The sequence below is a fragment of the Rosa chinensis genome, chromosome 4 (assembly GCF_002994745.2).
Source record: "Rosa chinensis cultivar Old Blush chromosome 4, RchiOBHm-V2, whole genome shotgun sequence".
NCBI lineage: Eukaryota > Viridiplantae > Streptophyta > Magnoliopsida > Rosales > Rosaceae > Rosa > Rosa chinensis.
Window position 1 is genome coordinate 14,391,717 of NC_037091.1, and position 23,468 is coordinate 14,415,184.

The following is a 23,468-nucleotide window of genomic DNA, read 5'->3' on the forward strand; positions in this document are numbered from 1 at the left end:
AAATGAAATCACATTTATGGAATTTGAAATACAAATCAAGCTAAACAAATCGCAGAGAGAGAAGGCTGAGATCGAATCAAAACAAAAACAAAATTACAGTGATGAAAATTGAAGTAAAAATCAAGCTAAACAGAGTGCAGAGATATGGAATTAAACATCAATGATCGATTAGAGACTGTTGCAAACTAGAGGGAGAGCTTCATCTTCGTTTGCGAGCTAGAGAGAGAGAGTTTCGTCTTCCTGAGCAAGCTAGAGAGAGAGCGCTTCACGGTTTGCTAGAGAGAGAAAGAGTTCCTGAGCGAGATAGAGAGAGAGAGAGAGAGCTTGACGGTTTGCTAGAGAGAGAAAGAGTTTCATCGTGGTAGAGAGAGAGACTGAGAGTAACTGAATCTGAAACAGAAATTTAAATAATAGATAGGTGAGGGTAAAATAGATATAACATAAAAATGAGCTGATGGTTTTGGGTCCTAAAGTGGCCTTATGTGTACAAAACAATTTAAGTGGCCTTACAAGTCATATAAGTCTCAAAGTGACAGTTCTTTGTAATTTTCTAAAGAAAAGAATCTAGTAAAATGTCCTTGTTAGTAACAAATCCACCTCATTGACCAAAAAAAAAAAAGAGTAACAAATCCACCTCAAATGGAAAGATTAATTCAATTCTTTAAAACAAAAAAAATAAAAAAAGGAAATTAATTAGCTTTTTAGAAGGTGAAAACCCCCAAATTTTCAACCACGGCACATTGCAAACGAGAAATGGCAAGTAGAGGAGGAAGAAAAGGGTCCAACATCAGAGCTTCTTCCAGTGCAGCTGAAGTGGGCAATTCCGAAGATCTCTTGAACGAGATTCTAGTTCGCCTCCCAGCCATACCAATTCTCAGGTTCAAATTAGTTTCAAAGCAATGGTACTCCATAATCTCTACCCAAAAATTCACAGTCACTTACGCCAAAAGAAACCCAAACCCTCGCTTGGGGTTTTTGCTGCATACTCGACTTAATTTCCAACCATGCCCACCTACTCTCTTCCTTTCTTTGGGTGGTAAACACCCAAATTTCCTTGACATCCCAAAACTTGAAATCCATCATGTCTGTAATGGGTTGTTGTGCTGTTCTAAGCCTCATGTGCATGCTCCTGAAATCACTTCTTATTATGTTTGTAATCATTCTTCTGGGCAATCAAAATGGCTTCGGGTTCTTAGAAGCCCATGCATTGAACGTGTAAAGGCTTTTAATTTGGCCTTTGATCCTTTGAAATCACCTCATTACAGGCTCGTTTTTGTGAGTGAATTGTCTTCGTTAGATGAGTACCATTTGATCAAAATTGATGTTTACTTATCCGAGACCGAGTCTTGGAGACCCTCCAAGAAGGGGATTTACATTTTGCAATACGACATAGGGTTTCACATTGCCGTTTACTGGAAGGATGCAATTTACTGGTACAATCAGAAGAATCAGTCTTTGGCATATTTCGATTTCGATGACGACAGCGTGGAGAGTTTGCCAAAGCCACAAGTTTCTGCTGGAGCCATGACTTATTACTATTTTGGCGAGTCGGGTGGGCATTTGCATCTTGTTGGAGCTTGTAGACCTTGGACTACATTGTTCACTGTCTTCGAAATGAAGGAAGATAGGTCTGGGTGGTTTGTGAAGTATAACGGTGATTTTGGTGCTTTAGCTGCTGCATTTCCGAAGATGGTTACTAATAAACCAAATAGGCCTTATGTGTTTTCTCTGGTGAACCTGTTAAGAGGTGAAAAAGAAGAGGAGTTGATTATTGTGTTAACAATTCCCGAAGGTGTGATTGGGTATAATGTCCAGGATAAGACCTTTGAGAAGCTGTGCAATCTATCTTTGAGTGAACGTAAAATGCAGCAAATGACATTTAAAGCTCATCAATATATTGAGACCGTTGCTTCGATATGATAATACCAGTTGTTTTGTGGTATCTCCTGGCTCCTTCTATATATCATTACCTTTCAGCATGATGTTTTTACTGTTTCTATCTCATACTTGTGACAATATATCAGTCATACAATAAAACCTTTGGTTAAGAACTTTAGATGGAGGAGTGTGCCTTGTTGCTTTTGAGCTAATATTGACTAGGTTCGTTTATTCTCATTGTAAGCCTTCTATATATGATCAAGGAACCGAAAATAAAATTTCTTATCCTATATTTTGTTAGAAGGAACTTGAATCTTTTGCAGATAGATTGGAAGTAGTCATAAAATGTAATGAGATACTTTGTTAAAGATACAGTTTGCTTTATACAATGGCAGAGAGAGAGATATATATATTCAGTACTTCTGTTGCACTCTGTACTCAAAATTATCCATTTAGTTGTAACGCCCCAATTTGCACCTCTCCAAATTGGTTACGTTACAGAAAGTGGTATCAGAGCAGCAGAGCAGTAGTTTAAAATTTATTTTGGTAACTTCTCTTGACATAAAAGTTCTTGAAGTTTTACATTTTTGGAGAGCAAATTTGCTTGACAAAGTTTTTTTTTTGTGTTGGCTACTGCTTATTACCTTATACAATGTTTCATTTGTATTTTGATAGCTTATATTTCTTACGTTTTCTTTTATATGTAAAAGCCCATTTTCCGATCGTGAAATATTTGGTTTGAAATGTTTGCTGTTGAAAGTCCTTTTTTGAACGAATCTTTGGATTTCGGAAACCTTGCATTTCCCTGTTGATTGGGAATCTGAGCTTTCATTTTTGGATTTTGGTTTTATTATGATTGGACCTTGGTGCTGATTTGGTTTTTAATTAGAAATAAATTTTCCTTTGTTTTGAATTGTTGAGTTTATTGGTGCTTTTGAAATTCACAGTTAGTTGCTTATTTGTGGCCATATCTAGCCTTGGAACTTCACCATAACTCTGCATTTCAGAAGTCATCTACTGATTTTTGTATACCTATAGCAGCATTGTAATTTCTTGATTAAAGTCCGTTACTTGCTACAATTCTCTGCTGATGCTTTGTTGATCCTATTGGCATGACTTACCTGTGTACCAAGTACCAATTTCCACTGTTAGGTGTCAACTTGAGTATCAGTTCTTAAACTTGAATTTAAGTACTTTCAGTTGAGTTCAATTTTCTGTCTTAAACTACCAATCTTTCAAATTTCGTATCAAATAATGCCCAAGGGCAAATTGAGTTCTAAAAATGCAATCCCCAATGATTTGTTTGTGTACAATTACTTTATATTTGATTTTCCATTGTTATGAACTGAGATTTTTGAATAGGGTCATGTATTTACTCATAGTTCTGGAAATGTGTTTCGTGCTAGTTTCAAATTTGAACTGTCAAAGTCTAGAATTTGAAATTATATATCTACTTCATATTCTTGAAATAGAAGATAAGAGTTGTACTTGGAGCTTGAGTATACAACATTTACCCCTGAATTATATTTAAAGGGGCTTCTCAACTCTATTATTTTCATACTCATGCCCGGTTTTGGCAATCTAATCTTCAGCTAAATTCTTAGAAACTTCTATTTAAAGTATTCAGACACTAGTTTTGTCTTAAAGATATTATTTGCATCTGGCTTTAGGTTCTTGCTTTCATTTTGGGTTCAAACCTCTTCTTTCCAAGTTGGGAATTTGAAAATATCTGGTTGTTTAATCTCACACGACCAGAGATCTTTCCTAAGCTTTAAATTTTGGTTGGACCCTAGATTCAATTTCTTCCTTATGTTCCTATCAAGTTTAGTGGTAAGCCCGCATAATTCACGATCAAGATCATGATCAACTTGATATAGATTTCTTTGTATTCCGAATTTTTTGCCTACCATCAGTTTAACTCCCATTGTTGTGATGGCTTGACTTTTACACATCATTGTTGTATAATTGCATAAATATTGTCAAGCTCCTGTGTTAAACATCTATTATTTGCAATCTCTTACATTCTTGTGATAGCATACACCCATAGCTCGTCCAGCTCGTGCACAGACCAACCAAAGAAAACTAGTTGGATATTCAGACAAGAGAAGGCGACCGTGGTTGAGTAAAATATGCTAAGTTGAGCAGGTATGTGACTTTTATGGTTAAGATATATGTGACTGAAATGTCTAAGTATGTAATGAGTACCTCTGGTCTATTAAGTATGGATTAGCATATACTTGTGATATTTGAGACAACCTTGATTTCGGTTGACGTTGTTGATACGTTCATGCTTTATGACATGTTGATATGCTCTTAAATATCAGAGAATGTGGAAGGGACTGAGGTCCTATTTGTTATGTGTTGACGTCTGATGATGTCAATAAAGTTTGGCACGTGAAGAAAAGTACTTCAGAACTTCGATATAACCTTACTGCTGAAGTAACCTGCAGTTTTGATATTCATGGCTACCGAATTTCATACGGTCACTCTGATTTGTGGTTAGTTGGTATGTAATAGCTTCCCTACTTAAGTATATTGGACAAATGATATCATATCCTTTTTCCGGTATCCTCTCCTTTGCCCCGAGTGATGGCCCGACCGGCCGGCGATATTTATTTGCATATTAGTGATTGTGACGACCTAAATTTTAAATAGGATTTGGTGTTTGTTTATTTTGTGTTGTGGACTACCAATTGTAGTTTAGATTGGAGTTTTGTTTTATGTCTCAGTCGGTTATTTAATTTATTTTGTTTTAGACTTCTATTGGGGTATAGAAGCCTAGTCACAATCTAATTAGACAACACGTGCTATTCACTCGTTATTTCTGTGTTTTTCTTTTTCCTCAGCCATAACGTCATTCCTACTTCTTCCACCGCTTCTTTTGCCTTGTACCTCAAAGAGTGACCTCTATTCACTCACCCAAAGGTCAAAATCTGCACTTGTGTAATAGCTTCAGAGAGATTGTTGTGAACCCACTGACCTCGAATTGAAATCCCTTTGGTTACTTGCAGCTATCGCCAGTAAGTTCAAACTTTTCTACCTTCTAAAAACCCATTCATTCCGTTTCAGCCTTTCTTTGATTTTGGGTATAATTTTGTCGAAAATTTGGTTTAGGTGGTTGGAATTGCTGATTATAGAGTGGGTGTTAGCATTTGATTTTGGGTTGCCGCTTGTAGCAGTGGATTGGGGTTTTGTTAGCCGCTGAACTAAGGCTTGAGGTAGGGAAGACAAAACTTTCTTATAGCTTAGTTTCTATTCTGGTGTGTTCGTAGTGAGTGTGATTGCTTTGGACTGTTTTCTTTATGAATTGTTTTGAGATTCTTGGTTCTGGGTATTAATTGATTTATAAGTGGAATCTTGATTGATAGAACTGCTTTCTCTTCATTCAACCTTGGTTTCTTTTCATTTTGCATCAAGGATTATACAAAGTATTGATGCCTTACTTCTCATGATTAGTACACCTTGTTTCTAGTTTTATCTGAATAGTCTTGAAGCAAAAGTTTAATAATGATTTTGGAAGCATTACTCTCTCGCTCCCAATTTTTCCTCTTGTTTATTAGTCACTGTTTTGAGTAGAGTAGTAGTTGTACTCTCCTCTAATTTATCTATATTATTGGCCTCTTGACGTCAAAATGGAACTAGCTTTGGAGCTATAAGTGCTGGAACTCTTCAAAGTTTACCCAAGAACTACAGGATGATTTTATTCTCTTCTTGCGAAGCTTTGCAGCTAAGAATTTACATATAGCTGCTGCATGACCATGTTTACCTATTAAAAGCTAGTGTTTAACAAATATTCTCTCACCAAGTTTCTGAGTCAGCTCCTTCTCTACTAACTTTCATAAAAAGCCCTTTGTTTATTCACCTTTTCTTTTAATTGAAATTATTGTCAAAAAAAAAAAGGGATTTGTTCTTTTCCATTATGTTTAAAACAAGTAAGGGATTTTTTTTCAAGAGATTGTTGTTTTGGATTGAATTCGAATTTGATTTGTTTGGCAAAAGCTGTTAAGTTTTGTACAGGAACGGTGTTTTAACATGCTCGCTATTAAGTTTTGAGACTACTTTCCATTTATGAGATTATTTGGAAACAAGTTCCATTCTTTGACTATTCTCTCATTTTATCTGAGAGTTCAATTTTAAACCTTATCTTGGCAGAACTCTATTGAATTTGAAAACAAAAGAGATTTGAAGTTCTTATCTGAACTCCTTTGACTGTTCAGTTTGGTTTGAGAGACAAAAGGGTTCTGGAAAGAGTCTTGGATTTTAAATCGTTTTAGTTGGTTAGGCCCGGGAAAAGTGAAGTAGGGATTGTGCTTCCCTAGGGTGAAAGACCCAAAACCTGATCAGGATCCGCTTGTACGGGGTGTGCTCGGTGGCCTTAATACGAGCAATGGGCTCTAACTGGAAAAAGATGGAATTTCAAGGATTTCGTTGGGATTTAAGACGAGTTTTACTTTTCCCAACATATTTGAATGTTTACCAGGACAGTTTTGGTTTTATGTTTACTCTTCTCTTCTGGTTCAGTTGTTTATGGAACTGTTTTAAGCTAGTTTGTGTCTTTGTTATAAGGATGAGCCTTATGTTATAACTTATATCAATTGTGTCATTGTTTTCTTTCCAAAGATTTTCAGCAGTAACTTTTAAGGTTTAATTCCATTAGTTTCTCCCTTTCTACGTGCATTCTAAATTAGAATCTTTGCTATACCAATCTTTTGTTGTACCTACTGAGCTTGTGAAGCTCATTCCCTATATTCTTGTTGTGATTTTCAGGAAAGACGTCCATGAGTGGACATATTAGTGAGATACCAGAACTGTCTTGAGCAGAAAATGTTGGAGCTTTGTTTTGCTTGTGAAGTGTGTGCTGGACTTTGCTTTCCTTGTTTAAATGATTGCTCCTTGGTGCTGGATGTTCAACATTCCAGAATTTTGCTCTTTTTGTTTTTTTTTGCAATGTACATTTGTTGTAAATGACTGACGTGTTAACCTGGAGCATTCTTTTGTAGTGGAAAACCTTGTAAGCAAGTTGCTCTTTTGAGCTTGTAAAATGTATTACTTTTCTCTCAGATTTTTTTTGAATGCTTTTTTTGAGAAGTGTTCCTTTGGAAATTTTTGGTAAAAAGTCTTGTTCAGTGAAGGATTTGAATCATGCTGTTAAGTTAGAGTTTGAAAACGTCCAGTTTGCTTGTGTTACTTTGGTGCTCACAGAACGGTTCATACTTCAAAAAAACAAAAAAATGGCTTACTCTGATTTCAGTTTTTAATCTCCACTTTAGTCATGACTCAAGGTTGGGTTGTGATAGTGATGGACATGTAGGGAAGACTTGTAGAACCACCATAAGACTGTTTTTTTATGAGAGCAGATTTTGTAAACGCTCTGGAGTCATTTGGTCGTGTTGGCTGCATCTAAGCATTGTGTAGTTCTGTACCCCATCGTTACCTACAGCGGTAATATAGGACCTGCTAATAGTGAGTAATGGACTGAGGTCAATTGACATTAGCTTCCTGTCCTACTGACCCAAGTATTTACTTCTTTTGTGTCTAAACTCGTGATTTATCACAACAGTTCTGCGTTCCTGTAGGTTTCAAAGTAACTACTCGACTAGAATGGGGAATGTGGTCCGAGTTTACTTGGATGGTGATTTTCCCATTCACATGGAATTGTAGAAGTAAAAGAAATAACATGGAATTGTATGTGCTCGTCGAAAATGCATTTTACTGCAAATAGCATTGGTATTGATAAGATATTACTATCCGTTACAACTCTAAGTAGGTCAAACTACCTTTGAATCCTTTATCTCTCAAGTCTGGTTTGTCACCATCTAGCCAAATATTCTTCATTCCACTTCCTGGATAAATTTTGAGCTCAAGGTTAGTTACAGTTATGATCTACTGAGCTCTCATACCATGTTGTCCAGTTCTTAACTACCTCTCCTGGTTTTGTTTTCCTTTCTATTGCAATTATTTGGCTCTAACTATTTTGTTATTTTTCATTTGTTTCATCTCTTTTATCATGATCATCTGTTCAGTTTTTCGTATATGCTACTGTGCTTTGTATTTCCTGGTTTTACTACTTCTGATTTTAGTAATTCTGTAAACTTTGAGAACTCAAATTTGATATGAAGAAGGTTTATTATGTTTAAGCACGTTTCTTTTCAGAACAGATGCTCTAGTTTGTTTACTCACTCTGTACTGCAAAAAGAAAAAATATTCTCCATCTACAAAGCTTTTTCTTTATGCATTTGCAAGTTTGAAATATGAATTTTCTTTCAAGAGCCTACTGATTTCTTCTTAACTATATGATAATCACTCGAGTATTTTCACCTCCTCAGTGTTGAACCCAGATTTATTTTAAGAAATTTCATTTCTTATCTTTCTTCCTATTTTATTCCAAGTCTGGGCATACTTTGTCGAAAGTTTTATACCATAACACTTTTTCACCTTCAATTGATCTTTGCAGCTATTTGGCCTTGCCCTAATGTGTTTTTCCTTATAAAATGTGCTATCAAGTATTGATTGTCTGTCAACCTTTTAACAGTATGAATTAGGGAAACTTACTGCCGACATTCTTGTGCTGTGTTCGTTGTATTTGCTAGTTCAATACCAACCTCTTATGAGTGTGCTAGTCATTGTTGATGCAATAGTCCCAAAACTGAGGACTTGTACGTCTTATTGAAAGGTTACTGGATTGTGATTTTGTTGAATCACAGCAAGACAATTTTCGAGGTTGAAATGAGCTTGAGTAGTCTGACATGCTATCTTTATTCTAAATTTCGAGGATGAAATTTTCTTAAGGGGGTGATACTGTGAGACCCTGAAAAACTAAAGAATTCTATTTGGTACTTGGGAAATTTGCAGAAATCAATTTGGGAATGGCATTGTACTAAAGCAAGTGACTTCCGGAGAAAATAAAGTTTGAAGTCTCCATCAGTTGGTAGGGGTTTTCGGTGTTAAAGTTTTTTCTTTTTTAGAGATTGAAATCATTAAGTAACACATGACATATCTCTGGACCATTAGGTTGGTCAAACTGAATCAAAAGGGAGTAACAATGATCATCAGTTCAGACACGCGTCCTTCACCCGTGATAACCCCCATCTTTCTTTAGAACCTTCTCCTTTGTTTTCTACTCTGATCAAACCTTTTCATCCCTGGTGAAACTCCATTTCTGTAGCAAAAGCGACTCAGAAGAGAGCCAAATCTTCTGGTTCATTAATTCTTGAATTGAGAGAAAGTTACAAGGTGAAAGTCTCTTCTGGACACGCCCTGTCAGCCAACTTCGACAGCTGAAAACTGCCACTTCTGCAGTTCACATCACCACGACTTTTTCATGAAAGTTGTTCGAAATTGCGTCTTCTCTACTGTGCTCGAAAATCATGATAATCCAACGGTTAATTCGTTCTCAATCAAGGTGAGACCGCTTACAGTTCAGTGAAAATCCTGTTATGAGATACCACTGATATTTGATTCTAATTCGTGTTTGCATGTCCAATCCTCTTTCAAATTCAGTTTCTACTCAGATTGGGTCATGTTTCTCCATCGACATTGAGTTAATTTCATGAAGTTTACATCTCCATCTTGAGTTCACACAATTGATTTTACAATTGGTAAGTTTTTCCTCAATCTGTTGAATTTCATCTTTTCTAGTTCAATTTTCATATAGAATCTCATATTCATTAAGTTTTGCGATGCTTAAACTTACCATTTGCACCTGTTATGACTTGGGCCTTCCCATAATCTGATATCAAAACCGTGTTAAGGTTTATTCATACTCAAAGTTCATTCATATCATAATCTGACCTTCTGGACCTTTACTTATCAAATCCATATGGCTCTTGATTGTGTTCATGCTGAGATTTTAATTCATAAACCTAGACAAGTCAAGAATCCATCACCAACTGGTTTGATGTCAATCAGAGTCAAAATGAATTTTTGACAAATTTTCTAAGTTGATAGAATGCAGCTGGAATTTTTAAGAAAAACTGAACAGTTCAGTCCGTTTTCATCCATCTTTTCCCCTACTTCCTGAACTCCAATTTTCTTGAAATTTTAGTATGTTGTACCTTAACATGTCAACTTAGGATCTGGAAAGTTTCAAGTTCATTGCTCTTAAAATGAATTTTTACTAATTTTCTCAACTTGAGCTGTTCCAACCCTTATATCTCTTTGTCCTGTGTCCTACCTTGATAGTCCTTGATTCTGTTGAATCGATTTCCAATGGTTCAGTACTATCTGGCTTTCCATATGAGAACCTTTAAATTCTAGATATAGGTAGTGTTACATATTAGAAGCAAATAAAGAATTTAGACACCGAGTTATGGATTTATAGAAAATGGATCATGGGAATGATAGTTTGCGACCTTTATTATTAGGAATGGGGACATGCAGTGGACTTCGATCACCAAAGGAACAATGATAGAGGTGGTGGCTAGTTCGCTGATATGTTTTCCATTGCTAAGCTATCAAGCTACTTCATATTCGATTCTAGGTAGGGAGGCTCCACCCTAGTTAGTGCTCTTTTGCTTTCTTTTTATGGTTTGAAGTGGTTTTTAAGATTTAACATTTGAGTTCATGAGATGACTTGAGAGTGAGCGGGGCATAGCGACTTCCTTGGGTTTCGCTCCCCTAAACCTCTGGAGGGGCTGTACGGACGGGGCGTAAATGGACACTCTCGCTACTCTTCACCTGTTGTTGAAGATTTAAATTTTCGGTGAGGATGTAGTTGGCTAGTATTAGACCGGTCATCAGGTTTGATTTTACCCGGGTACTCTTTCGTTTTCATATGGTTTCACATTGGGAGTTCTTTATTTAATTTTTATTATATTTTACTCAACTAGCGCCAAATACTATTTAGTTTTAAAACCTAGCTAGGGTTGATGTTTGAGCAGCGAGGATGAAAGCTCACCCATACTATAGTTGGTCTTGCAGGTACTGTGCACGAGGATTGAGGAGGATTTCGGGACTGATCTGGGTGTTACATTTTTTACTTGACTCTTTGGTATATTTACCTTCACATTTTATTCACCTCTACTAAATTGTCATTGTTTGATTGAGGTGAATGTTAACTTGTATTTGTGAATCTTTGCTGAGCTTCTTAACTTCGTATTCAGATGGTTTGAACCAAACTAAAATTTATTTCAATGCTGTCCTTTCAGTTTTGTTTCAATTGAGTAGTAATGTCTCTCTTGACATCGTTTAGTTATAATGTTCTTTTAACAAACAAGAATAAAGTTTTCAATTTCATCTCGCTTTAAACTCTACGTTTTCTGCCAACTCTTGCCATTTCATTTCTTTTTTTTTTTAGTTAAATTGCCTTGCGTCTCTTTAGGACATGAGTTATGCTTGCTTAGCTTGTGCCTCTAAAGGTTCGCGGCACTGTAACGTAGCCAATTTGGAGAGGTGCAAATTGGGGCGTTACATTAGTAGTCAATTGGACGGTAAAAAAAAAAATTCTTCTCTTTTCACTTTTGTAAAATCATTTAGGGGATTTTGTAGTTGACTTTTTATAGGTTCACATCTTGAAGAAACTTTCTTCAAGGAAGTTGTAGAGGACGGTAAATTGAGTCCGTAGACATGTAGCACTCTAAAATAAGAGTTTGCGTGAATAAGTTATGGTCTATGAAAGTTAGATTTACATTAGAAATTTACGAAGATATTTGGGGGCAAAACCGACCTTTCAGCCTCTAAGTAAAAATTGATGGGAACTCTAGCATTTTACGGACCGCCCCTCATTCTCTCTCAGGTCAAACTAACATTGAACCATTGACCGGCGGGGCGACCCGACCTGCTGTGTGACCCGAACATCGACCCTAACGGAACTTCCTCCTTCGGCCACCTTGGCTTCTCCACGGGTCGGAAAAGGGTCTCATCCTCGCCTTGAAGCTTGTGAAGGTAGTTTACACTGAATCAAGCCACAAAAGGAGATTCGAAGCGATTTGTGCAGTGGCAGATCCAAAGGCTTTACCCGACCGGAACTCCCTCCTCCGACCATAGCTTGTCATCAAATTATCTAGGTTTTGTAGCTCTTGCCTTAAGGATCATGCTGGTATTCACTATTGAACTCAATTCGATTCAAGGAGGCTGATTTGAAGATTTTAGGAATTTGAAGCTTTTTAGGTAATTTATGACCTTAATTTTTACTCGAATCAGACTTTGTCGTAGTTAAGTGATTGGTTAGGCTTGTTGTGATGATTTGATTGGCATAGGTTTTGCAACCGATCTAGGGTTGGAACAACTGCTCGTGGGGCCCGTGCGCAGCCACTTTTGGCTGCGCGTAAGGCCTCCTCTAACCTCCTATGGTAGTTCGTTAGGTAGAGCTCTACGTTATGAACGTATCGATACGATCTTTATTGCCTTGAGTGAATGTTTGGTGAGTGATCGAATTTGAGAAATTTTGGGATTTTGATTTGTGGTGCTTGGATTATCGTGATTTTTTCTTAGGTTGTTCGAAATATTGTGTTAACGAAACTATTCAAGTTCGAGCCAACTCCAATGTGAGATCAGATTTTTGGGATTTATGACAAATTTATTTAATGAGGTTTCAGAGTTTCGTCTTGAATTCAAATTTATGGTTTACAATTTATTTCCAACATGAATGTTGGAATTGAGTACCATTTTATGATTTGAGAAATTAGTATGATTTTGGTACGTATTTAATTGAATATTGACATAAGTTGTGGAATTGATTTCTATTATGATTTACAATTTTTGATAAGCCTTATTGATTGAATTTGAGAAGGCCTGCTCACCTAAGGGACAATTTTTAAGGGACTGTGAGGGACAAGTAAATTTGACGGCTGAAAATAAATGCAGAGTTTTAAGTTATTTTAATTTCTATTTTTATATTTAATACATGTGGTTGAGATGCATTTGTCCCTCACAGTCCCTTAAAACTGTGCCTCAGGTGAGCAAATTTGTGAATTTGAGTAAGGTTTGGGAAATTCTAAATATGTGAGGTAAAATTATGATCATAACCTCCCTTGAGATGTAAGAGGTTAACTGTGGGGAGTCGATAATTCAGGCTTGTGGGGGATTATTATTAAGGAGGTTAATTAAGGAGGCTAATCATATTATTAATTGCATGCATGCCTTACGTGGTCGGCAGTCCCTCCAGGTAATAGTCCAAAATATATCCAGTCGGCAGTATCCTCTAGATGACATGATATGGTTAGTCGGCAGTACTCTCTGCCCATTACCTCCTAGTATTTCGGTCGGCAGTACCTTCCAATGCATCATCTGGTCGGCAATACCCTCCATATGACATGAGATGGTTAGTCAGCAATACCCTCTAGCCATCGCCTCCTAGTATTCCAGTCGGCAGTATCCTCCAATGCATCATGTGGTTGGCAGTATCCTCCAATACATCATCTGGTTGGTAGTATCCTCCAGATGACATGAGATGATTATTCAGCAGTACTCTCTAGTCATCACCCATTTGTATGTGTTGGTGAGTAGTAGTATTCAGATATTTCAGCTACAGTGAGAAGAGTATGTCGGTTGGCAATACCCTCTGATGGGTCATTTGATCTGCAGTACCCTCCAGATGGCATGAGACGACTAGTTGGTAGTACCCTCTAGTCATATCCTATTTCTTATGAGTTAGTGGGCAATAAAATATAGATATTTGAGCTAAATGTATAGTGTAATCCGTTCTTCCAGCATCTTCCGTTTAGCGGTTGACATTATGAGTTAGTAGGCAATACAATATAGATATTTGAGCTAAATGTATAGTGTAATCCGTTCTTCCAGCATCTATTCAGTTTAGTGGCCGGCTAGAGATTACTACTGGTGAACTGATCTTAGTAGCCGCCTAGTGAGTGCTACTGGTGATATGATTCTAGTGACCGTCTAATGAGTGCTACTGGCGACATGATCCTAGTGACCGTTTGATGAGTGCTACTGGTGACATGGTCCTAATGGTAGTCTGATGGGTGCTACTAGTGATATGATCCTTGCGGCTATTTAGTGAGTGTTGCAAGTGAGGTAACTCAGCTAGTAACCACTTAGTGAGAGTTATCGGTGAAGTGCTAGATATTTATTTCGTATTATCGATTTCTGGTTTAAAATAGATTACTTTAATTAGTACTACTTATTTCGTATCAAAATTTGATGATTGAAATTTAAGCGCAGGGACCCATATGTACTTTGGTTGGAGTCAGTTGTTATTATGGAAGCAGGTAGACTCCAGGAGTTGGAGATTGAATTTGAGTAATAGAAGTATTGAGTTTGTTTTACATGTGTGGGTAGTCCACTTTTAGAGGAAACTTTGCCAAATTTTTGGTCGAACTTCTCTTGAGGTGGGCTACGCATGCTCACTTCGGATTTCAGAGTAAAACTCGGAGCAGGTCCTTTCAACTTTATCTACTTTCCATGAGTTATATAGTTGCTTTGCCAGTTGTAGTTTTGGTTCCGTTTCTTAAATTTATCTTTGTGTCTAAGAATCTTTGCATTTTACATCCTTTCTCAATTTGATGTTGAAATACGACCATGTTTCTTGCGCCAAGCTAATTTAGTTTCAATCATAAGGTGGGATAGACATTAGAGTTTAGGGGACATAGAAAATTGATCTGGACATGAGAAGCACATACATCTTTGAATTTCTAAATGACCAAAACATGTAAAATTTAACAACAAAATGGACCCAAGTTGCCATCCAACCATAACACAAGGACCAAGAAGGTAGGAACTTGGAAGTCTGGTTTCGTTGACAAATTGGCAAATCTGGAATATAAAGATAAAGATGTCTCTGTTTAGTCTAATTGCCTCTTTCTTTTTATTAAGGATAATATAATCAAATAACCAAATAGACGTAATTTTAAATAACATTTGGTTGCAATGATCATTGAATGAAGACCTAATTTTAGTATTGTTTCGAGTAGACCATTATGTGTGGAAACAAGGTATTCTTACTTTTCTTTGAAACATAAGATGTTATACACAACTTAATTATTTATTTATTTATCAATTCAAACATGAGGATTCCTTTTGAATGATTGCAATATCGATTGGATCGAAAAAAAAAAAGTGACTGCAATATCAATACTCTTCCTGTAAACTCACTGTGAGTTTTGTTTAATCATAGTAGACATCAAGGACAGTCAAGATTCAACTACTAGTTTAAAAACTTAATGGATTAAATTAGTAGCTAACTTTAAAAAAGCAAGTGGCCCTGATTTGGTTATTGCCGGCCTTCACTAATGAACGTACCAATATCTTACTTCCACTTTACTCTGGCCAACATTAGATATCTGAACTAGGGATGGGAATCACATCCCCGGAGTCATTCTATACCCCCATCCCCGCCCCAATCTCCAATAAAAATATATTGAAGATTCCCAGTTTCCATCCCCATTGGGGATTAAGCCTCCAAACCTGCCCCAAATCCCCAATAAGAATTTAATAAATACAATATTTTTTTGTCATATTGCTTTTTTTAAAATCAAAATCTACAACAAATAAATTTAAAATATAATTAAATTCATAAATCATAATTCAGTGACTGCAAAAGTCAAAACATCATTAAAATAAAAGTGTAGCTATTAAACTAAAGTAATAAATGTATATATTTGCGATTTATATTATAAACAATAAATTAAAAAATATATAAGTTAAATATATGTATATATTATTGGGGCGGGTTTAAGGATGGAGATCACAATACCATCCCCACCTCATCCCCAATCTTAGATAGCGGGGATTGGGGATCTCCAACCCCATTGCCCATTTGTCTCCGAATTCTCCCCCCATTAGGGGCGGGTATCCAATGGAGCTTCGCCCCGCTGGGCATTTTTGCCATCCCTAATCTGAACCAATAATAAGGCATTGGAAATATATATGAAATGAACAAACCCTATCCAGAGCTCTCTAATGTCTAATCTAATTCACTGATATGGAAGCCAAATGATCTGTAATGTAGTATTGCTTTGCCCTGTTGGAGTTTTGTCCAAAACCACAAAACGTCTTGAATACCCTATCCTAATATTTATAATCACCTAAAATTTTATGCCATAATCACATTATATTATATGCCCGAGTCGTAAAATATCATCTTCGGAATCGTACAAACTCAGGGAAGAATATACAATTGAAAATATGAGATGAGAAATTCTAAACTTTCTCGATTAAATTGAGAAACATATAGATATAGTTACAAATTTAGCACACTTTTGGATATTAAAGGAACAAATAATAAGGGAATGGAAATATGTTGAAATGATCAAACACAAGCCAGAGTCTCTATGAACTGATAAGCTTGGAAGCAACCAATCGGTAATGAAGTATTTGCCTCGGTGGAGTTCGCTCCAAAATCACAAAGCTCCTTGAAGGTCTTATGTCTAAGATTGTAAGATATGAACTTACCACGGATTTGCAGCAACAATAATGAGTCTTCTTCATTCTCTTGCACAAAGAGGACACTAAAAAGACAAAATCGAGAATCATGGGCGTCAGGGTAGCTCCAAACCATCTATGGAAATGCCTTGACAATCGTGGTGAGGTCAACTTGGTATTTGGGAATCCAGCTAGAGTAGTCTTTCTTCATCTCGAAGACTTGGAATTGAGTGGTGCCAGAGCCGTAGATTTCAATTAGGTGCAAGTGACCACCAGACTCGCCGAAATACCTTAACCTCCTCTTGCTCCATTTCTCATTTGATGGAAGGCTAGGCATTTCTCCAAGTTGCTCGTGGACAATATCAAAACAGAGTGAAGCCGCTGTTGGACTAATCCAATGTATTGTACCATTCCAAACAACCCCGTTGTAAAAAACCATGTCGATTGGAGCATTGAAAGGAGACCCGGAAAGCCTCCAACTGAGAGTCTCAGACGAGTATATCTCAATCTGGTAATGATCATTTGCTGCTGCTGCTGCTGACGAGGAAGAACAATTTCGAACACAAACAACTTGGTAGTGAGGTGATTTAGAAGGATCAAAAGCTAAATAAACACCAAGAATGGTTGTGGATTCATCACACCCTTTGGCATTAGGTAGAGGAAGCATCAAGAATTGCCTTGTTGAAGGATTACAGATGTAATAGTTGTAACTCTTTCCCATTTTGAAAAAGCTGCAACACAACATCAAGCCATTGCATGACTGCAAGATTTTGGTACCTGCAGAGTCACTAATGAAACCGAGAGAAGTAAAGGGTGGCTCGGAGTTTCTTCTGCCGCAAGATACATGATCAATGAGCTCGGTTGTTCCGCACAACAGGATGCTAGCAGATGCAAGACTGTGATACTTACGACTGAATCGGGGGTTGGAGAGAAGAGAGAGCCACTGCTTGGAGACTCATTTGAACCGGAGAAGAGACTTGACAGGGAGGCGTAGAAGGATGTCTGTGATAAGATCTTGGTTGCCAGAAACTGCTTCTGCTGGAGGCAGTGGATCCCAGAGAAGCAGCAACATGTTTCTGCTTCAATATCTCTCCTGATCAGGAGGAGGTGTATTCACAAAATAATTGTGCATACACAAAATAACTTGCCCTTTTAATTAATAATAATTACATCAAAATAATTGTTTTAGAACACAACTCATTCACTAAATATGTGAGGTAAAACTATGATCATATACCTCCCTTGAGACGTAAGAGGTTAACCTTGGGGAGTCGATAATTCAGGCTTGTGGGTGATTATTATTAAGGAGGTTACTTAAGGAGGCTAATTATATTATTAATTGCATGCATGCCTTACGTGGTCGGCAGTCCCTCCAGAATATATCCAGTCGGCAGTACCCTCTAGATGACATGATATGGTTAGTCAGCAGTACTCTCTACCCATCACGTCGTAGTATTTTGGTCGGCAGTACCCTCCAATGCGTCATCTGGTCAGTAGTACCCTCTATATATATGACATGAGATGGTTAGTCAGCAATACCCTCTAGCCATCGCCTTCTAGTATTCCAGTCAGCAGTATCCTCCGATGTATCATTCGGTCGGCAGTATCCTCCAGATGACATGAGATGTTTATTAGGCAGTACTCTCTAGTTATCACCCATTTGTGTGTGTTAGTGAGCAGTAGTATTCAGATATTTAAGCTAGAGAGAGAAGAGTATTCCGGTCAGCAGTACCCTCTGATGGGTCTTTTGGTCAGCAGTACCCTCCAGATGGCATGAGACGACTAGTTGGCAGTACCCTCTAGTCATACTTTATTTCTGATGAGTTAGTCAGCAATAAAATATAGATATTTTAGCTAAAATGAGTAGCTGTATAGTGTAATCAATTCTTCCAGCATCTTTCGTTTAGTTGCCGGCTAGTGATTACTACTGGAAAATTGATCTTAGTAGCTGCCTGGTAAGTGCTGTTTGGCTCCAATTTTGTTGCAGCTGGTCAACAGTCTCTTTTCTTGCGCGGGCGTGCCAGCACCGTTCGGGTGCTGTCGTCGGGGGTGTCCCTTGACCTGACTTCTGTCGAGCGATTGTAGACAAGGAGAGCACCAACCTCGTCGCGGGATTCTTTGTGCCTCGTGGCGAGGACTTTTGCTGAGCTTCTTGAAAATCACAATCGATACTCGATGTTGTAGATCGAGCAGAGCGAGAACCACTGGGAAGTGAGGAGAACTTGCTAAAGCGTGACTTTAGCTTGACTGGTTTGCGAGGGCGTTACCCTTGCTTGGCTGGTTCTGTAACCGTTGTGGTCGCAGCACTACCGTCGGCTCCCGAGGAGACTAGGACTGAAGTACGTTGGTAGAGGGTTTGGTGGCACTGAAAGTCGGCTTCTGAGAAGACTAGGACTAGGAGTGTGATCACCGGTAAGAGAAAGAGAAGGAGAGGAGTTGCTCTTAGAGAGGTTGCTCTAGAGAGAACTTAGATCATCTTAGAGATGTTTTGATGTTGTGAATGTGTCTGTGTGATGAATTTGTAACCTCTATTTATAGGCTACCATGCCAAAGCAGTTGGCATTAAACAAATGATAGTGGAGCATTAATTGGAGATAAGAAATGATGAATTTTGGAGATAAAGAGATAAAGAAGCATAATTGGAGATAAGGAATGATGAATTTTGGAGATAAGGAAGCACTTTCGGCTGCACTTTCGGATCCTTTATTCCCTCAATTATATCTCCATCAAGAATTCAGATTTTTACCATGACTTCTTCATAAAAAATGTTCCACTATGAGTGTAGATCATCCTGGGAAAATTTCAGAGCTTTTGGTATAGTGGTTGGGCCAGAAACGCTGCTGGACCTCTTACAGGTCCAGTTTTCCAGTTTTTCTTCTGTAGAAAATTGGGCTGATTGTTTGAAGGCTTTTCACTTGAAACTAGATCTTGCACTCTTCATAAGAAATTATCCTTGGGATGTCTAGTATTAATCTGGAAAGTTTCAACTTATTTGGATCTTGTTTGGTTAGTCTTCCGCCCCTCTTTCCTTGTTTAGCTCGGTTTCTCCTAGCCGAAGTAAGAAAATGTGCTAAAGTTGACTTTTCATTTCCATGCTTCCATCATTTCCTTTTCTTACAGCTCGCATAATTCTCCATAGTAGGCTTTATTTAGTCTCTAAATAATATATTTCGAACTTGTCGACAATATATAGCTTGAGCTACTGACATTGGCTCAATTTCTCCAACACATGCCTTGTCAGGCCAAAATGCTCATTTTGGGTCCAAACAAGTGCTACTGGTGACATGATTCTAGTGACCGTCTGATGAGTGCTACTGGTGACATGAACTTAGTGGTCGTCTGATGAGTGCTACAGGCGACATCATCCTAGTGGCTGTCTGATGAGTGATACTGGCGATATGATCCTAGTGGAATTCTGGTGAGTGTTGCAAGTGAGGTAACTCAGCTAGTAACCACTTAGTGAGAGATACGGGTGAAGTGCTAGTTTATTTCTTATTATTGATTTCTGGTTAAAAATAGATTACTTTAATCAGTATTACTTATTTCGTATCAAAATTTGATGATCGAAATTTAAGGACAGGGACCCGTATGTATTTTGGTTAGAGTTGGTTGTTATTATGGAAGCAGGTAGACTCCAGAAGTTGGAGGTTGAATTTGAGTAATAGGAGTGTTGAGTTTGTTTTACAGGTGTGGGTAGTCCACTTTTATAGAAAACTTAGCCAAATTTTCAGTCGAACTTCTCTTGAGGTGGGCTCCGCATGCTTACTTCGGATTTCAGGATGAAACCCGAGACGGATCTTGTCAACTTTGTCTACTTTGTTACTTCCGGTGTTGATCCATGAGGTATATAGTTGCTTTGCCAGTTGTAGTTTTGGTTCCATTTCTTAAATTTATGTGTTTAAGAATCTTTGCATTTTACATCCTTTCTCCATCTGATGTTGAAATACGAGCATGTTTCTTGCGCCAAGCTAATTTAGTTTCAATCATAAGGTGGGATAGACATTAAAGTTTAGGGGACATAGAAAATTAATCTGGACATGAGAAGCGCGCACATACATCTTTCAATTTCTAAATGACTAAAACATGTAAAATTTAACAACAAAATGGACTCAAGTTGCCATCCAACCATAACACAAGGACTCCCTGCCAAAAAAAAAAAATAGAAAATGGTCCGTACGGTACCCGAATTTTTCCTCCTTATAACTTTTGGTACCTGTAGATACCTCTACTAGCAAGGCTAGTTTGCTACCTCACCAAGCATAAACAACACCCTCATGGGATCCAACCGCTACTTGCATCTTGTAGCCCTATGTTCAAGCTACGCTACGGTATCCGGAAGTCGCAAATCCGTCGCCGAGAAGCCACCTCTCCGGCCTTGCCAACATGCCCTCACAAATAGGCTTTCTAGACTAGAAATGGTGGTTGCTTGTCCCACATCGAAAACAATGTAAAGGAGAAGCATTCATTCACCTATAAAAGGAATGCTTCCTCCCACTTAAACACGATCCCATTACATCTCTTGTAATCTTGTTAGGCCGCAAGGCTCGACACACTAGTACACATTCAAGTGGACGTAGTTTCCCGCTAAGGCGGGAGACGAACCACTATACATCTCGTGTCTCTCTCTCTCTCTCTCTCTTTCTCTTTCTCTCTCTCTAAAGCTAACTAGAGATCCAACGGATCCAAACGTTAACAGTACCTAAACTTAAAAAAATATCAATTCGGTACCTGAGGTTCTTTGCCCGACCGAGGATTGGTACATATTTCCGTTACCTCCATTACGGAACTCGCCAACTGGCAATTTTGAACTTAAAATGACCAATTTACCCTTTATTTTATTTTATTTCTTAGTTGTTCTTCTTCATATAATAAAAAAAAATCAAAAGAAAGTTTTTTTTTTGACGGTGAATGCAAAAGAAGAAATGGTGTCTGAAACACCATCTCTCTCTCTCTCTCTCTCTCACTCTCTCTCTATAGCGTCTCAACTGAAGCTATCCACATAGCTGAAATGGTGTCTAACGGTGGTGCATCTTTTGGGGATACTGGCCCATCTTTGATAATTAACAAAGAGAATAACAATTAAGCATATGAAGGAGAAGACAAAAATTACAGAGATGAAGAAGAACTTGAGCTAACTTGGCCTCTAGAAAGAGCCGCAAGAGATTCCATTTCTTATAAATACTTAAATAATCTCATGTGGATTTTGCTTAAGTTCATGTGGGTTTTGTTAATTTCATCTGACTTGTGTGATCTTCATCACAGGTTGTCGAATTGGCTGATGCATTTCCTGAGGCACCTTCAGCAAGAAACTCTCAATGAGAAGGATATTGGATTGATTTAATGGGGTCTGAGACATATAGAACTGCATATTTTGCCCCAGACTGATCCACAAAACTAACCATCTCAGAGAAAATTTTACTCTCTGAATGTGGGTGTTCTAGTTCCTTTTTAGAATCAGATCCTTTGTGGTAGAACACCACCAAATCTGCTTCCCCATTTGGTCTCTTCTCCATCCTCAAAAGAAAATAATCATGGACCGAATGCAGGTCTGAAAGCTTTTGAACATCATCACACCACATAGAGCATGACTCCGAGAAACAAACATTACTGAATCCAAAATTCTGCCCACAAATCTCTGACATCCCTGACACTAAAGAACTTTCCATAGCATCATTCTCTGATGCAGAAATATAGGGGAATGCCATGGAGAAATTTGATTGTGTGAAAGAGACTTTGAGCAAGTCCACAAGAGCTGGATTAGCATGTTTGTTTGCAGAAATATCCGAAGATTGCAACCCTGTACCAACCGTGCAACCCTATACCATTCCAATTTTATCAGATGTCCCCGAACCCATGTCTATTCCCAAGGAGCCGAAGCAGGGAATTTTATTTCCAATTGAGTAATCAAGCACTTGGAAGGCACGCCTCTGAATCCAATCCTTCTTCATGATTTCTCAACCTGACCGGTGAGGACGTAGTCGGAGACTCGACCGGAGATTCAATAGGCATCTGACGTGGCGGCGATAGATCAACCAAGCGTGAGTGGCTGCTTGAGGTTGAGCTGGTTCTTTTTCTTCTTCTTCTTCTTCTAGGCTCTGGGTCTCTCTCCACTGACTAAAGCTAGCTCCATGGTGTAGAGAGAGAGAGAGAGAGAGAGAGAGAGAGAGAGAGAGAGAGAGAGAGAGAGAGAGAGAGAGAGAGAGAGAGAGAGAGAGAGAGAGAGAGAGAGAGAGAGAAAGAGAGAGAGAGAAGCAGACGAAGGATAATGAGAGAGGAAAAATGCTTAGAGAAAAAAAAATTAATTGATATGTGAATGGACGAAACTACCCTTGTAAATTTGCTAGCTGGCAAGTTCTGTAACGGAGGTAACGGCAATATGTACCAATCGTCGGTCGGGCAAAGAACCTCAGGTACCGAATTGATATTTTTTTAAGTTCAGGTACCAAAAGTTATAAAGAGGAAAAGTTCAGGTACCGTACGGACCATTTTCCCAAAAAAAAAAAACCATAACACAAGGACCAAGAAGGTAGGAAGTCTGTTTTCGTTGACAAATTGGCAAATCTAAAATATAAAGATGAAGATGTCTCTGTTTAGTCTAATTGCCTCTTTCTTTTCATTAACGATAATATAAGGGTGGTGCTATTCACACACTCCTTTTAATTTTCTATTAGTTTAATTCAATCTTTTTTATAAATTATCCTAACTACCTTCCTTTGTAAATCTGTTTCTTTTTCTTTTTTCTTTTTTCTATTTTCTATTTGGCAATTCAATCATGAATCAAACATCATTATACAATAAATTAATATTTTTTTACCTATAAATGATGGAAAAATAATATGTTTATTAAGTGTAATGACTTGTATTATTAGAGAAATAATATGCTTCCCAGGTAATCACCTTCACCCAACTAAATCCAAATTGTAAAGTTTGTCCTCATACTTTGCAAAGTACCAAACTCAATACTTGTTTTTTTATGACTCTTAATTCAAGTGCATCATTCTCAAAAAAAAAAAAAAAAGGAATCAGTGTTTTATCCACTTCAGCCACAAGCTTCCACTGTTCCACACTTGATGATGTACACAAAATTTGGAGATGCTCTACATAATATTGAATGCAATGAGTTGCAATCTTCGTATGGGGACAAAATTATATTCTACTAGCATAATATAGTAGAACAAATCATGTCTATAATTATAAGGCCATCATTATTAGGTTGTTGTAAAGTTCTATAGTTGCTCAATGGATTCAAATACACCAAATAATTTTAGTTA

The 23,468-nt window shown here is 37.7% G+C and overlaps 3 protein-coding genes across 6 annotated transcripts; 1 reads left to right on the forward strand and 2 right to left on the reverse strand.

The window, feature by feature from the left end:
* Positions 1-715: 715 nt before the first annotated feature.
* On the forward strand, positions 716-6,945 carry LOC112200069 (F-box protein At5g07610-like). Of its 4 annotated transcripts, none has more exons than XM_040518544.1 (4): positions 716-4,384; positions 4,725-4,898; positions 4,993-5,096; positions 6,646-6,945. In XM_040518544.1, exon 1 carries the CDS (start codon positions 754-756, stop codon positions 1,918-1,920), a length of 1,167 nt encoding a protein of 388 aa, XP_040374478.1. In that variant the 5' UTR covers positions 716-753; the 3' UTR covers positions 1,921-4,384; positions 4,725-4,898; positions 4,993-5,096; positions 6,646-6,945. The 4 variants fall into 4 exon arrangements, with proteins under 4 accessions (XP_040374478.1, XP_040374479.1, XP_040374480.1 ...); XM_040518545.1 differs by having other exon boundaries at positions 716-4,023; positions 4,203-4,898; XM_040518546.1 differs by having other exon boundaries at positions 716-4,023.
* An 8,939-nt stretch (positions 6,946-15,884) lies between these two features.
* Positions 15,885-17,747, reverse strand: LOC112198853 (F-box protein At5g07610). Its single transcript, XM_040518654.1, is given in 2 exon segments — positions 15,885-17,273; positions 17,737-17,747. Coding segments are annotated over 2 exon segments (1,200 nt in total). The 3' UTR covers positions 15,885-16,084.
* Positions 17,748-21,509: 3,762 nt separating this feature from the next.
* Positions 21,510-22,145, reverse strand: LOC112198854. The gene is made up of 2 exons (XM_024339953.1): positions 22,110-22,145; positions 21,510-22,013 (listed from the first exon to the last, which is right to left on the reverse strand). Exons 1-2 carry the CDS (start codon positions 22,143-22,145, stop codon positions 21,510-21,512), a joined length of 540 nt encoding a protein of 179 aa, XP_024195721.1.
* Positions 22,146-23,468: the final 1,323 nt, after the last annotated feature.

Excerpts from the sequence above, each read along its gene's own strand:
- LOC112200069 (XM_040518543.1), top strand. The coding sequence starts at position 754 with ATGGCAAGTAGAGGAGGAAGAAAAGGGTCCAACATCAGAGCTTCTTCC.
- LOC112198854 (XM_024339953.1), bottom strand. The coding sequence starts at position 22,145 with ATGAAGAAGGATTGGATTCAGAGGCGTGCCTTCCAA. Across the intron at positions 22,014-22,109 it reads TTCAGAGGCGTGCCTTCCAA|GGTTGCACGGTTGGTACAGG; the intron begins GTGCTTGATTAC and ends GGAATGGTATAG.